This window comes from Coenobita brevimanus, chromosome 54 (genome assembly GCF_032717465.1).
Source record: "Coenobita brevimanus isolate Jiangsu-jjx chromosome 54, ASM3271746v2, whole genome shotgun sequence".
Classification (NCBI taxonomy): Eukaryota; Metazoa; Arthropoda; class Malacostraca; order Decapoda; family Coenobitidae; genus Coenobita; species Coenobita brevimanus.
Window position 1 is genome coordinate 2,278,208 of NC_137007.1, and position 17,552 is coordinate 2,295,759.

Consider the following 17,552-nt stretch of genomic DNA (forward strand, 5'->3'; position numbering starts at 1 on the left):
ACATCCAGTACAATAATACGGTAAAAATGTTAATTTATTACAGGTGAGAATGCTGGGTGGGAAAGACACAGGTTAGAGATTGAATGCTTTACGTTCTCTATGTTTCTGGTTCTGTGTAGAGCAAATACAGAATTCAACCTCTGTGCCTCTCTCACCCAACATTTCCATATGCTAATTCGCATTTCCTACATACTACAACAGAGAGAAATACACGCAACAGTTAAAAAATGCAATACTGTAATGTTGTTAAAACGTGGAACTCAGGGTGTGTACAAGTGTCTTATTTAGATGAGTGAGCGTGGCATCTGGCCATAGTTTAGTAACACCTGTGCTGAAGCCTCACACACACACACACACACACACACACACACACACACACACACACACCTGCCGTACGTCCTCCCTCACACCACTCGCACCCTCATCTTCACATGGTCACTCTCTCTCTCTCTCTCTCTCTCTCTCTCCCCATTAATACTTTGAAATTAAGCATCACATAAGTTTGAGAAAGAGGAGTATAATAATTTGTTGATGCAGACTATACAGACACAGAAACGAGTAAAATAACTCATGAGAATGTAAAGGTGTAGCATCCGAAGGCTAGTATTCCTAACACCTCTTCCTTAGCGATTTGTTTTTTTTGGATATGGCTGGTTAATATCCTTTTGTATGCTACTTCTACAGATTATGGGTATATTGATTTATGTAACAAGAGGCCAGTAACTGTAATATTTTGTACGCCTACAGATAATCGGTATATCTATTTATGTAACAAGAGTCCAACACCTATAATAAACAAAATAAATCGCTCAAGGAAAGGTGTTAGGGAGCTGTCTTAAGCAACGAGAATATAAACCGAAATCTATGGCTTAGCTAAGGACCTATAAAGCCTCCTACCTCACTTACGCCCACTTTCTCGTACTAAGACCTCTTCCTTAGTTATTCATTTTTTTACATGGTTAGTAAATGTAAACTTGTATGTTATTTATGCTGACTATGATGATATCTGAAACATCTGAATGACACACAAAAGGACAGAGGGAGTAATAAACAAAACAAATCGCTTAGGGAGAGAAGTTGGGGAGCTTGCTTCAGAGAATACGGCCTTTAGAACACTACACCACCATATAAAGCATCACTGCCACTGGACACACACACACACACACACACACACACACACACACACACACACACAGACAGACAGACACACACACACACACACACACACACACACACACACACACACAAATACACCTCGTAATTTAGTGAAAGCAAATTCCTGAACAGTGACTGCATCTCATGAATCACCGAAATAATTGCTGTTCACCCAAGGAAGTTATCTTTATAAAACCACGACGAACGGCAAATTCCTTCAGTATGATAGTCTGTTGTGCTTTATACTGATTGTCTATTTTATTCTGCCTGTGAGAAAATCGTCAGTTTATTTTCTTGTCTGCCTATGAGTGACCAATACGAATTTCTTTTTCTTTTTTAACAGCCAAACCATCTCATTTTAATAACTTTTAAACCCCTCTCCAAAAACACTATGAAACTTCAATATTATCTCGAGTACGGAGTGTCTGGAGAGAAAGGGTGAAACTCAGACTACTTGATATTACATAAGGACCACCACCGATAAGGGCCATGGATACAATGAATTTACACTCAGGCTGACTCACTATCAGCCCCCACAAAATAGCTCCAACATTTGATAGCACAGATTAACACAAAATCGAATGGTATTAGACACAGATAGATATACAGATAGACAGAAGGGCCATGGATACAATGAATGAACACTCTCAGGCTCCTGTTGGCTGAATTTCACCCAATATCACCGGCATTTGCTAGCACAGAATGTCATAAGATTGAGTGGTGATACATACATACATACATACAGAGAGAGAGAGAGAGAGAGAGAGAGAGGCACATGAGGGGATGTTTTAACCCCTTCATTCTGGTGACGCATTTTTATATTAATCTTGCTAATAACCAGATAATTAGACGAAAATTATGACAAACTTGTTATTAATGAAGGATATGTTAATAAAGAATATTTATTTTTATATCTATCTTGCTAATAACCAAATAATTATACTCAAATTATGACACGTATACCAGATATTGTAATAAAGGTTGCATCTATTTTCATATCTATCACGCTAGTACATGGATGTGGGAAGTAAACTATGAATCAGCCCTCAATAGACAGTTGCAGCTTACAACTTTTACTTATTGCTTTATTATCCCTAATCTTTGCCATTAACACCTGCATTTGCGGTAGTCACAAAATCTGATATACTTAAATCTCGTGTGTCTGTACACCATCTCTCTACTGTTATTACATAAAGTGAAAACACAAGCAACTGAGACTACACTGTTACTCAGGATCGCAAATGTAACTAACTAATATCGTAACAACGGCAACCTGACATTATACATAGTTCTCGTGTGGCTTTACATCATCTCTACTACAATTAGGTGATGCAGTCTTCATCTGTAAACTAGAAACACAAGGAATAAAGACTACATCGTAGCCGCAGGACTTGTAAATGCTCTCGTAACATGAGTAATTATAAAACAATCTTACATCATATATAGTTCTCGCGAGACTTTACATCATCTATACTGTCATTCCGTGAAGCATTCTTTATCTATACACCTAAAGCACATGCAACAGATAATACATCGTAACCGGGGGTCGTATCGTAAGTGAATGATCTCCTAACACCTCTTCTTTAGCGATTTATTTTGCATGTTGCACCTTTAGTTCTCGGCATTCTCTTGTATGTAATTTATAACGTTTTAATACTGACAGTCTGCATCAAAAACACATACAAGATTACAGAGGTGTGACGTGTGGAATAAGTTCCTATGGAGGAGACGTTACGAAATCACAAGTTATTTCTCGGTGGTAATGTCTGTGTGGCTTCTAGTTTCCGGCTCTTTTTTCTTTGTACAAAAAAAATAAATAAATAAATATATAAAAAATAAAAATAAAAAGATAAGTATGGCACTGAGCTAAGCCTGACTCACTGGGATACACACACATGGCTGTTTCGAGAAAGTTTTAATTACGATAAGTTTTAGAGAATGTGTTATCTGAAAAAGTTTTATTTATGAGAGCTTCATCTAACAAAGTTTCATATGAAAGTTTTATCCGAGAAAGTTTTTATTTATAAAAAAAAAATAAGAAAGTTTTATTGAAGAAAAAGTTTTAAGTCTCAATTGAGAAACCTTTATTTACGAGAATGTTTCATTTACGTTTCATTTGAGAAAGTTTTATTTAAGAGAAAGTTTTATGTAAGAGTTTGAGGAAGTTTTATTTGAGCTTTATTTAAGATAAAGATTTATTTAAGAAAGTTTAATTGAAGAGAAAGTTTAAAGTTTTATTCAAGTTTCATATGAGACAGTTTTATTTAAGAGAACGTTTCATTTCAATGTGTCGATGTCACAGTAGCCTGAAGTGTTCAAATGGAAGAATCACATCCACATATGGATACTGGGCTTACCGAGAAGAAAATATGTGTACTGCAAAATTATGTTTACTATGAAATTATGTTTACTGAGATGAAATTACGTTTACTGAGAAGAAATTATTTTTACTGTGAAGAAATTATGTTAGGTGAGAATATGTTTACTGAGACGAAAATATGTGCAGTGTGGTGTGGTGTGGTATAGGTTACCATAAGTATTAAAAGAGCTATTGAACTGGTAGCCTACTCACCGCCTTTCGTGGGAGTGCGATGCAGTGAGTGCTGGGCCCGATAACCGCGAATCATCTCGTACGTGCCGTCGTCCCGCTTCACAGGGAACGCCACCTCCAGCACGTGATGGCATGGCTCCATTATCTTCAGGATGCCCTTAGTCCGATTGCGCTTCTCCTCAAGGGTGATCCGCTCCTTCATCTCCTCCACCAGCTGGTCCTCAACAACCTACTCACACAGGGAGATACGAGGAGGAGGTTATGTTAGGCTAAGGTCAAGTACTAGGTTGTTTGGTGAGGCGAGGAGAGGTTTGGTTTGGTGTGGTCTGGTGAGGAGAGGAGAGGAGAGTAGTTTGGTTTGGTAAGGTGTGGTGAGATGACGTTAAATTAAGCTTTGTCTGGTTAGGTTACATTATATGAGGTCAGGGTATGGTAGGCTGCGTTACGTTAAATAAGGGTAGGTTTGTCTAAGTTACATGAGGTTATATAGGTAGGGTAAAGTCTGGTGAGGCTTGCGAGATAAGGTAAGGTAAGGTAAAGGTTAAGATTTTAGGTTAGGTCCGTAGTTTAGTTAGGGAGGGGGAAACACTGTAACACGTCTTTAATTGCGAGATATTTTGCCTATTAAACCTTAACATCACCATATGTTACTTATACCGTTATGATATCGACAACTTTGCATTTATAATAAAAACGAGAATATTGAGATGTAAAGTGCTGCATAAATTGGCAAGGAAGAGGTGTTGGGTAATCTCCAAAGCTATACACGCTGTCTTTGGATTAATTTGGGTCATATTTTAATTGGATTTGGTCATTTCTTAAAAGCTCTTCCTTAGCGACTAACTCTACACAGTACACATTAATATCTTTTAATTATTGATGAAACCTATGTCGATATTAAAACGATATACACAATACAAAGAGAATTATGGTTTAATATGTAAAATAAGTCGCTCAGGAAAAGATGCTACGAGGCTTCACCTGCCACCTTGAACTCTGACTTGTATTTTCGTTTGCATACACTACCTGCTTTCGTAACACCCCTTCGTAAGCAACTTGTTTCACCTATTATAACTTGATATTTTGAACTTATTTTATCTACAACACCGTGACACTAAGTACCTATCTACCTATTACACCTTGAAAATCTATACCAATTTTACCTATTACACTTGATATTTTGAACTAATTTTACCTATTACTCCTTGATATTTTGAACCAATTTTACCTATTACACTTCATATTTTGTACCAATTTTACCTATTACACCTTGATATTTTGTACCAATGTTACCTATCACTCCTTGATATTTTGTACCAATGTTACCTATCACTCCTTGATATTTTGAAGTCTGGGGACGTCGCAACACCTTTTTCCTAGCGATTTACTCTGCACATCGCCTCAGTATCCTCTTGCATGGTATTAATGTAACTTATATCGACATTACAGATATAAAAAACATACAAGAGAGTGCTACCGTATTATCGTCGGTTAAGGAAGCTCCCTAACACGTCTTCCTAAGCGATTTGTTTTGCTGATTACTCCTGTGTCACTTAAACCTTTCAAATGCCACAACACACGGCATAAATAACATAGAAACTGATATAAACTAGCACTATCCAAAAACAAATCGCTAAGGAAGATGGATTAGGGAGCTTCCTCAACGGACAAGAATACGGACCATGGTGTAATATGCAAAATAAATCGCTAAGGAAAGGGTGATACAAGGCCTTTTAGATCACCTAGACTACAGTAAATATCTGGCAGCCGCGGTGGAAGAAGCACATACAAGAGACAGCTACGAGATAATACGCAAAACAAATCGCAAAGGAAGAGGTGTTACGAGCTTTTTATATTACACAGAATAAAGTGTTAAATCTCACCTGGCAGTCGCGGTGGAAGAAGCACAGACAAGAGAGGGCTACGGGATAATAAGCAAAATAAATCGCTAAGGAAGAGGTGATGCGAACCTTTTTAAATCATAGAATAAAGTGTTAAATCTCACCTGGCAGCCTCGGTGGAAGAAGTACTCGACCATCTCAAAGAACGACGGGTCCTCTGCGTCGGGGATGTACTGCAGCCGTTCTGGGATCTGGTGCCTCTCGTAGTCGCCCTGCCATCTCCGGGCGGGCAGGGAGGCAGGCACCACGGCCGCCCTCAGCAGCCCGCCCTCGCCACCCTGCACCACCGCACGCAACACGGAACACCCCACTCGCAACATTCTGAGGAACGACAATGAGAAAGCACATTACAGCATTATACACTGGACGCAACACAGCATACTACACTCGCAACATTCTGGGGAACAATAAGACTGCCCGTTATTGCATTATACACTGAACGCAACAGGGTACATTACACTCTAAATATTCTGATGAACAACTATAAGACTGCACAATACACCATACGCAACACGGAATATTACAGAAGCAACATTTTAATAACGGGTAATAATGCACGGTACATCATAACACCCTTCTCGCAATATTCTGAGCAACAACAGCAGAAGGAACACGAACAAAAGCAACAACAACACAGCACAGACTACTATGCCACACGCTCTCCTATTCCGACTGTGACCCATTTCGTCCAATATAATCCTTTATTCCTCTGACGGTTCTCAATTATAATTTCAAATCTGGTGCAATGACATCAGTACTTTTTTCCCACAACGCTGCTAATACATACGAACAGAGCCAGAAATATACCTTCCTTGGCTGAGGTAACATTTCAAACTATTTATAAAACGAGTTCTGTACAGTCCAAAATGTCTGAGAAACTGAACTCCTACGTTTTCCTGGTCCATATTCTCGTCTCCTTAACACCTTGGCCTGCGCAATTTATGTTCCTTACTACTCTTACTGTCCTATTCTGTTACATAACTCATTCTAACATCGCCACACTCTGCATAAACAACATATAAAAGGACACTGACCAGCCATATCTAAAAATAAACCGCACAGGAAAAGGTGTTAGGGAGCTTACCAGTCAACAACAATACTTGTCCCCGTCTCACTCAATTTTTACCCACTCTGAACAATACCATTGCACGTTACAACAATACACTATCAGCAACACGGAACACCCCGAAGGAACACCAGACAATACAGCACACGCAACGTATTGTTTATAATGGCTCCAACAAGCATGCGTCGGCCTTTGTTACCTAATGGCCGCTCTCCAAGCTGCTTGATCTCTGACAGCCTCTCTATTCAGTCCCTTTGTCCGTGAGGTCACACTCTATGGCCTCGTCTCAGGTACCGGTATTTTTTTTCTGCCTCTCGCGACCCTACCCCCGACGTTCACATTTCTCACCTTCGCACCCAACTGTCATCCTTCCCCCACTGAATATACCCAAACCATCTCACTCTACCCTTTTTCATCACAACACCTATACATTCAATGCATGTCACAAATCGCTCAGCATCTGAAAATTTTAATCAGTTCTTGCTCCGATTCTCACCCATTAACCCAAACTACAGTGCACTTCATCCAACAGCAATTCCATAACACTAATAAGAGACTGACAGACGAACACACATAGCAAGGGCCAAGCAACTTGTGAAGATAGGACTATCATCCCTTATGCACCTCACATCCCACTCACACCGTACTGAATAAAGATACGCGCTACAGAAACAGCCTACGAAGCATGCAAGAACATCCCAATGGCACTACTATTACTACAACTACTATTACCGTTATTATTATTACTACTACTACTACTCTACTATTACAACTAAACTACTACTACTACTACTACTAATAATAATAATAATAATACACTTAACAAACCACACACATCATTCTTATTAAAAAAAAAGACCACGTCACAACCTACTATATACCCCCTTTACTCTTAACCTGGCCTAAAATTGCTGTCTCTTCACCTTAAATACTTAGCTGGAACAAGAGATCAACACGAATATTATGCAGAGCCACAATACTGTCTTATTCATCGACAAAGCCTCGTGAAAACTCCACGAGCAAAAATAATCTGGGCCAAGTTAAGAGAAAGGGAAAATAGCAACACAGAACAATACACAACACTACATTATCATCAACACCCCACAGGCTACCGGTACACAGATACACACCTGTAAGCCCCACTTCCCCCCCCAAAAAAAAAAAAAAAAAAAAAACCGCCCTGAGGTTTAATGTACAGTTACGGTCAGAAATATCGTCCAACTTTACAGACGAACAACTATGAAACTCTAACACGTCATCCTGAAAAGTTTCCCAGTTCCGAAGAAACCGCATCACTAAGTTTCAAAAATTAATGTTCACACTTTTATTTATCGATATTATAAGTCCGCAATAGTACATGCAAATTATGACAAATATTTATCAACAGATGAACCTATTAAACTGTCACCTGAGAATGTAACTTTGTATATTTGCAGTTTTAAATAATAAATAATAATGAACAACAACAACAATAATAATAATAATAATAATAATAATAATATCTACAGTCATCACAGGGTGGCTGATAGATCAAAATACTTGTACTTCGTCCCCGTTTCTGAATGCCAAGCGTAGAAAGTGTCGCCAAACCGAACGGCTGGGGACAAGAACTTTGTTCCACTTTTTTGCTCGAACAGTTACGCAAGCCTTAAGTAACATTCTGTAAAGTGAGTTTGGTTTCCTAGATCGCATCACTGGGTTTCAAAATTCATCGCTCACTGTCTTGTTCTTTATCGCAGGGAAGTGTAATGATATTTATGTCCGCATCTGAAAATACTGAATTATGCAACATGGAAGGTTCATCAGATATACTCTAAGGCATTAATTACTGTCGTGTGTGTGTGTGTGTGTGTGTGTGTGTGTGTGTGTGTGTGTGTGTGTGTGTGTGTGTGTTATACCTGAGGACTTATGGGATTTAATGTTAGGCCTTAATATGAAACTGACTTGGGCATAACCAAGGCCTAAATATGAAATAACTTAAGCATAACCAAGGCCTAAATATGAAATAAGCATAACCAAGGCCTAAATATGAACTATGCATAACCAAGGCCTAAATATGAAACTAACTTAAGCATACCAAAGGCCTAAATGGAACTAAATTGAGCCTGAAAAGGACTAAAAACGGAACTTAAGTAAAGACCTACATGGAACTAACTTAAGCACTGAAAAAGACTAAAATGAAACTAATTTAAGTATAACAAAGACCTAAATATGAAACCAACTTAGGCATAAAAAGGTCTAAATATGAAACTAACTTAAGCATAACAAAGGCCTAAAAATGAAACTAATTCAAGCATAACCAAATTCACATTAAACATCATCCTTCCCTCCTCTTTTCTACTCTGATGGTTCTGTAGCTATTTCTTCTACTGATAAAGCAGATCTCTTCGCACAGACTTTCTCCTCCAATTCCACCTTAGACGATTCCGGTGCTGTTCCTCCATCACTTCTCCCCTCTGACTTCCTCATGGCTGACATTAAAATTTCTTCAGTTGATGTATTTTCTGCCATCACTGGCCTCAGTACTAACAAGGCATATGGGCCTGATGGGGTCCCTCCTGTTGTTCTCAAGAACTGTGCTTCTGTGCTTACACCCTGCCTAGGCAAACTCTTTCGCCTTTGTCTGTCAACTTGTACCTTTCCTTCTTGCTGGAAGTTTGCTCTCATTCAGCCAGTCCCAAAGAAGGGTGACCACTCCCAACCCTCCAACTATCGTCCAATTGCTTTAACGTCCTGTATTCACTTAAAGTAGTAGTAGTAGTAGTAATAATTTTAAGGCATCTTTCCTATCACAACCTTCTTTCCGATCGTCAGTATGGGTTCCGTCAGGGACGCTCCACAGTGATCTTCTCACCTACCTTTCAGACTCCTGGTCATCCTCCTTTCAAACTTTGGCGAAAGCTTTGCCATTGCACTTGACATCTCAAAGGCTTTCGATCGAGTCTGGCATAAATCTTTAATTTCCAAACTGCCCTCCTACGGTTTCTATCCTTCTATCTGTGCCTTCATCGCTAGCTTCCTTTCTGGTCGTTCTATAGCCGCTGTTGTTGACGGCCATCTGTTCTTCTCTAGATCTATCAACAGTGGTGTTCCTCGGAGGCTCTGTCCTATCACCAACTCTCTTCCTTTTATTCATCAATGATCTTCTAAGCTGTACATCTAATCCTATCCACTCATACGCTGATGACTCCACCCTTCACCTTTCCATTCGGTTCCCGCAACGCCCATCTCAACAGTTGCTTCAAGAAACAAGGGATGAGGCTATGGCACACCTAATGTCTGACTTGGCTCGTATCGCTGACTGGGGTAAAATAATATGGTTGTCTTTAATGCATCTAAGACTCAGTTCTTACACCTATCAACCCGACAAAATCTTCCACAGGTATACCCATTAATGTTTAATAATATTCAGCTTAATCCTGCATCAATAATCCTTGAACATGCTTGGGGTTTCATTTACTCAGGACTTATCTTGGAAAGATCATATTACATCTCTTGTAAAATCTGCTTCTAAGAGATTGGGTGTGCTAAACCGACTCCGCTCTTTCTTTACCCCTGCACAATTGTTGACTCTATACAGGGGTTTTATCCGCCCCTGTGTGGAGTACAACTCTCATGTGTGGGGAGGCTCCCCACATACAGCTCTTTTCTCAATAGGATGGAGTCAAAGGCTTTTCGTCTCATTAACTCTCCTCCTCTTACTGACTCCCTTCAACCTCTGTCTCTTCGCCGCACTGTTGCATCTTTATCTCTTTTCTATCGCTACTTTAATGGTCACTGCTCCTCTGAACTGTCTGCTTGCATTCCTTCACCTCTACGACGGGCGCGTAGCACCCGACTGGCAGCAAACTCTCATCCCTTTTCTGTCCAACTCTCTAATGCAAGAGTTAACCGTTACTCCCAGTCTTTCATTTATGCAACAGGTCAACTCTGGAACTGTCTCCCTCTGTCTGTATTTCCTGCTGCCTATGATCTCCAGTCTTTCAAACGCAGTGTGTCCAGGCATCTCAAAATGATCGGATCTTGAATTTGGCTCTCTATTGTATTTTGTTTTTCTCTTGGAGGGAACTGTTACTGCGGGCCATGGCCTTTGGTTCCTTCTTCCTCGCATTAAAAAAAAAAAAAAAAAAAAAAAAAAAAAAAAAAAAAAAAAAAAAAAAAAAAAACTGGGGATATGGCAGACTGATATAACTAATCTCTTTTATATATACTTTAAGTGCGTCAGTCAAAAAATTAATCTTTGTTTCGTCAACTAATACTGTTAGTTAACACACACACACACACACACACACACACACACACACACACACACACACACACACACACACGTCAAGAACCTCTGATTTATGGTACCGGTACTCATTAAATTATCAGCGTCCGGATTTAGAGGCTTCATTTCTTTAACCTCGCATTTTTGACGTTTCTGACAGACAACCCCAGACGAATTAACACCGTCATAAACTCTGCGCTACCATCAGGCATTTTTTTTTCCCCCTCATTCTCTTCACCTCCTCCTCCTCCTCCTCGTCATCAGCCTTCCTCTCATCCCCCCCCCCCCCTCTCTCTCTCTCTCTCTCTCTCTCTCTCCAAAAGCTCCAATTCAACTTTAAGAGAGACTTTTCGAACTTGAGGAGCGGAATAAAGCCACCATTAATCTCTTCACAACTAGAGATCTTAAAATCTCCTGATATACTCATTTTACTTGAACCTGGCTTAAAACTGCTCTCGACATCTTCACTGCTGAAATGTAGCGATAGATTAGCACAAGAATACGATGCTATTATAGTCACAAAGAAGCGCTATACCAAGGATATAGAGCCATATCACTGTCTTTCTGCCACCGAGCTATGTGCAATATAATGCAAAAGGACGATATTCTAGACCCAGATAATGCAAAAGAACTATAGTGTCTTGACAAAGAGAGAGAGAGAGAGAGAGAGAGAGAGAAACATGGTACAGTATTACAAAAATCCCTAACGTACGTAAATTCACACTTTGTACAGAGATTATACACCACTTTTGTCAGTCCATCCTTGGGTACGACCTTGGCAGTTTTATCACAACCCTTTCTCGGTAGCGTACACGTGGCACGTACTGAGGAAAACATGCCACACATACTGGATCAGGGGTGTTCCACGTCTAGCCTGCCTCTCATTCTCTGGGGCCTGGGCTTCCTTTCACTGTTCTCTCTCTCTCTCTCTCTCTCTCTCTCTCTCTCTCTCTCGGTGGGTGGAGGGGGGGGGGGCTCGTGAATGAACTTGTACCCAGGACCGTACGACCTTTTCTCTCTCTCTCTCTCTCTCTCTCTCACACACACACACACACACATTCCCACTCAAGCCTGGGCCAAACATACCATTTGCGATATAAGGCGACATTGTAGGTGGAAGTGAAGGCTTCCTAAGACTTCTTCCTTAGCTATTTATTTCCATCTAAACACAACTTTGTCTTGTAAGTAATGTATAAATGCTTAATACAGTAATCTGCATCTGTCACGTACCCGAGGATACTAAGGTGTATTATGCAGAATAATTTGCTAAAGCACACGAGTTACGAAATCACCAAAGCCAAATAAAGTACGACCCACATTGCTAATTGCCTTTAAGAATAATAATAATAATTTTCTTTTCTGGTGAAACGCTTAAAGAGCTCTATCTGTGGACGACCCTGTTGTATGTCAATATTACATCGATTCGAAATCCCATTCAAGAACCAACACTGCACGCAAGTCCTTAATAGCGAGAACAAAAAGGATTAAAACACGTAATTACCAGTGACTAAATTCTTCATACAGCAAACCTGAACTAAAGCAACACGTATTTTCTCAAGTAACCATACCCATGTTCTCGCAAAAGTGAAAGAAGTGTCAGATGAAAAGGGGGTTGGGTGAGATGAGTGGAACGAAGTATGAAAGGCAGGAATAGAAAACTGGGATGTCAAAGGAAAGAATGTGAGAAAAGTGTGAAGGGAGGTGAGAGAAGAAAGATGGAAGGTGAGGCAATAAGAAGAGGGGTTAAGGAAAGAATCCAAGAGGAAGGAGAGAGCAAGGGTAAACCAGGAAGTGGTGAAAAACTTGACAGTGTTTTATGTCACGGGGTCCATTAGGCTGAACGGCTGAGGGGAAATCGAAGGTTAGGTTCAACATCTTCGATCGGTGTTGTCTTCAGTGGCAATAATGTGGAGAAACAAACTCTCATAGGCCTGTTGAGGAATATGGTAATTCAAAGCAAGACGACAAACTGCAATAAAGCCCAAAAGTTCAATAATTCTTTGAAAATTATAACTTTCCATTCTTCTGTGGACTACTAGAAAACTACTCAAGGATTACTACCGGTATAGTTTTTACTTTAACTAGGACCTGATTTTCGTCCTTCTGCTGCTTATTTCATGTAACCCTGGGGCAGAAAAAGACAATACTACCGCTCTACATATTAATCATAGCAATTCTCTGTGATTAACATAATCTTGTCAATATATTCTTACAATTCAGCATTCAAATCTTACAACTCAGCATTCAAGATGAGACAAGAATTTTAAGTTGAGACAGCAAAAAGAGAATACTGTATCGCGGCTCGTGGACTACAGGTTAAGAGCCCTTGATTCATAAAGGCAAAACTTACACGTTCGCTGAGGGTAAGGGACACGACTGGTTCAGGATCTCAAGTCTTTTGATCTTGCGACTGGTTCATTCCGGTAACTCCAGCCACTGTGCGCTCCGACCTCGACGCCCACCTGCAGTCTCTCTCCCTCTCCCCCTCCCTCCCGCTCCCCACTTGGTGGTAGATGCTTGTGTTTTAAGTGACTCTGGACACTTCGCTATTCCTTTATTTATTTTTCACATTCCATCTCAGTATCCTCTTCTCTAACATCCCTTCCTTAACGACTTTTTCTGCACACTGCACCTCACACTATCGTATCTCCCTTAGCGATTATGTTCCACACTGCACTTTAGTACACTCTTTTATGTTACTGCTTCAAACATGTCGATACCGGTAACGTAAAAGAAAATGTTCAGGTATATGTCGACAAGGTAAGAAAATGTTAAGATGGACTAAGCATAATAAACCACTGAGAAAGAGGCGTTGCGAAACCTCTTATGCCATGTAAGACTGAGTGCAAGACTATGCTCTGTTCACCCTAACTGGGCGTAAAATTGCCATCTCTCAATCTCCAATGCTGAAATACAAGTGATCAGAACTAGAATAAAAATTGCTGGTATACGTGTTTTACTCTACCTTGACCTAAAGTTACCATCTCACCATCTTCAGTGCTTAGTAGTAATAACAGATTAACCTTGGAATATGATGCCTGTCACTATGAGGTGGTTTGGAAAGGACAGAGCCATTATATTGTCTTTTCTGCCACCAAGCTACATGAAATTTGGTGCAAAAGAACGCAAATCTAGGCAATGTTAAGGTAAAAGAACTATAGAAGATGGCACCAGTCACGATGAAATGCTATGAAAAGGATTCAGGGCCGTCCTACTGTCTTCTTCTAGCATTAAGCAACGGGAAGGATACTGCAAAATTCTCCAAGTAAAAGTCAATGATCTAGAGAAATGGTGAACGGTTGAAAATGCGTCAATGATATGGTGAATGTAAAGACGTGAAGTGAATTGGAAGATTTATGAGGGATGTGAAATACTAGCCACAGGTGTGTGTGTGTGTGTGTGTGTGTGTGTGTGTGTGTGTGTGTGTGTGTGTGTGTGTGTGTGTGTGTGTGTGTGTGTTTACGTAGTTCACTGTCAGAAAAAAATACCATGGCTCTACATCCTTTCCACAGCACTAGCTCGTGACCAGCATCTTATCTTACTGTTAATCTATTGCTACAACTCGGCATTCAAGATGGGAGGGTGTCAATTTTAGATGAAGTTTAAGTGAAGTATGGTTTAAATATGGACAAAAATGAACAAATAAAACAGCCAAATTAAGAAAAGGTAAATGAATAAAGGTAAATAAAGAGAAATGAATAAAGCCAAATTAAGAACAGTGAATAAAGCCAACTATATATTATTTTCTGACGCGATTTTTGTCTTTTTGTAACTTAGTGACAGAATAACACAAAACTACGGCTGAACATCCTCTCCATGGTACTTCTTCGTGATTAGCACCATGTTCTGTTAATCTCCTGCTAAATCTCGGCATTCAAGACAGAGATAAGGCAATTTCACGCCTATAGTTTATTCTTCTTAATTAGATTTTCGTCAACTTGTAGGTATAACCCCTAGCTCAGTGACAGAGGCTATGGGTGCACATCCTTTCCACAGCACTTCTTCGTGACTAGCACCATATTCTAGTGTTAATCTCTTGCTATAACCTCAGTATTCAAGATGGAGAAAAGGCAATTTTTACTGCTGGTTAAAGAGAACAGAGTATAGATTCATGAGCAATTACGTACCTAATAATCATAACACCATATTATATTCATTCCACAGCACTTCTTCGTGACTAGCACCATATTCTAGAGTTAATTTCTTGTTATAATCTCAGCATTCAAGACGGATACAGCAATTTTACGCTTAATTAAAGTGAACAAGGTACAGCTCCATCAGAGTAATTAAGTACGGTAATAATGATAACACCGTACGGTACCAAATTACACCTTTAACATTCTCTATCATTTCTATCAGTTTAATATCGACATAGTCTATATCAATAACATACAAAAGGGTCCTGAGGTTTAAAGAGTAGAATACATCGCTAAGAAAGAGGTGTCACGAAATATTCAGTCATTTAGATTAGAGGCAAAGATAAGCTTGAGGTAACTGCCACATGGATGATTTATCCCGTCCTTATTATTATTATTATTATTATTATTTATTTACTACTACAGTACTACTACTACTACTACTATATTTACTATGGTGAAGAGGTTAACTAGGTCGTGCTCACACCAACTGCTTGTTGGCGCGGGCGGAAAAACTGTCACTAATGTCATGGAAGTTCTAGTCCAGACCTATCCACGTCCACTGGGGCCACTTGTATAGGTGACGGTAATGCACAACTCCCGACCACATACACCCGCCCACTACGCATTTGATGAGGACGCAACCTAAGGCTACACATATCCCTTCTATACAAAAAAATTATAAAGAACGTAATAAAATCCACTGAAAATGGAGGGAATATGAAAATACGTCATTGGTTTGAAGGGGTTAGCTTTCTCATGGCCGGCATAACTCTAGTACCGTATTGTAACTCGTACGGTACTGTATTCTAACCCGCTAACGCCAGACCACTTCATTCAGCTGTCATAAGAGCCTTAGTGTTGGGCAAGAGATACGGTAATGATGGAGCGGAGAGATAAGGAGAGGTGATACAAGATAACAATAAGTAAGGGAGAAAAGATGGTGATAACGGATAATGAGTTAAGGAGATAAGTAGAGGTTAAATAATAAAAAAAATAACAGAAGTATGGACGAAAGTTAAGCAAGAAATAATGAAACGAGAGGTTGTTAAAAAAAAAAAAAAAAAAAAAAAACGAATACTGAGTGCGAGAGATGAGGGAGCAAGAGAGATAAGGTGATACAGGCGTGTGGACGAATGCTGAACAAAAATTAATGAGGTAGGAAGAGGGGGACAAGATGATAAAAATAACAGCTACTCGTGGATGAAGCAAGTTGACGAGAGAGGGAAGCAAAAGGCATGGAGGTAAAAACAAGCGTGTGGACGAATGCTGAGCAAGAGTTGATAAAACACACGGACGAATACTGAGCTAGACTGATGAAGGCGCTAATCAGATATGGTGATAAAAATAAAATACACATGTACGAATACGAGAGGAAAATAACCACGACGAAGAAGACTAACGGTAAGACTGAGCAAGAAGTCACCGTATATTAGCCGCTTCTATACTATTACTTATTATTACATTCATTTTTCATTATATTCAAGCTATCTCCCGGCGATTTAACTCAGCTTAGGGCAGACTTCGAAGAGGGGCTGGGTATAGTCTTCATTGCTATACTCTTTTCACTTCTACCTACACACATTTTACTCTAACCTGGCCTAATACTCCCCTCCATCCATCTTGAATGCTGAACTGTAACAACTTATGAACACTGGAATATAATGCTAGTCACGACGAAATGTTACGGAAGGAAGGTAGAGCCGCTGTATTATCTTTTCTGCCAATGAGCTAGGCAAAATAAGCAGCAAAAGGACGAAAATCAGGGTCGTTAGGAGGGAAAAAACGCAGGGGAAAAATTGCCATCTTTCCATCTTGAAAACTGGGCCATAACAAGGGATTAACACTAGACTATGGTGCTTGTCACGAAGAAGCGCAATGGAAAAGATGAAGAGCCGTCCTCTTCTTTTATTCTGCCAGTGAACAAAGGGAAACTGGCTGCATCAAGACGAAAACCTGCGCCAAGTTAAGGTGAATGAACCCTAGATTGCTCTCCCAGGCTAAATAAAGTTACCTGGCAATAGCAAGGATAAAATATACATGACGTCCGAAGGTTGAAGGTGTTAATGAACGGTGACAGAAAAAGGCTGGATGGTGATAATGAGATGATGAAAGACGACAATAATAAAGGGACTAAGACTGCAATGAATGAAAGATAATTGTGAATGAAGATTTTAAATGAAGACAATGCTAACAAGGAAATAAAGAATGAAGACAATGATGAATGAAAGATGATGATAAATGAAGGAAATAATGAATGAAGATATTAGAAAAAGAAGACAATAACGAATGAATATAAAAGAATTATCACAAAAAAAACGAAGATAAAAATGAACGCAAGATAATGAATGAAAAATGAGAACAAGGAAAAGCGGGGAAGATGAAGGAAGAAATGGGGAAGGGGGGAGGGAATGGATAAAGAAGCCTGGCAGACCATGGACAGAGAGAGAGAGAGAGAGAGAGAGAGAGAGAG

General features: G+C 39.7%; 1 protein-coding gene across 6 annotated transcripts in view; it reads right to left on the bottom strand.

Annotated features, from left to right (window-relative positions):
• Positions 1-17,552, bottom strand: part of LOC145401006 (glutamate dehydrogenase, mitochondrial-like) — a 77,653-nt gene that overhangs the window by 45,755 nt on the left and 14,346 nt on the right. For all 6 annotated transcript variants that reach the window (XM_080273370.1, XM_080273369.1, XM_080273368.1 and 3 more), the window contains exons 2-3: positions 5,712-5,928; positions 3,728-3,935 (exon numbers count right to left, since the gene is read on the bottom strand). In XM_080273370.1, coding sequence (XP_080129496.1) covers positions 3,728-3,935; positions 5,712-5,927 — 424 coding nt within the window. In that variant the 5' untranslated portion in view covers position 5,928. The remainder of the gene's footprint in view (positions 1-3,727; positions 3,936-5,711; positions 5,929-17,552) is intronic.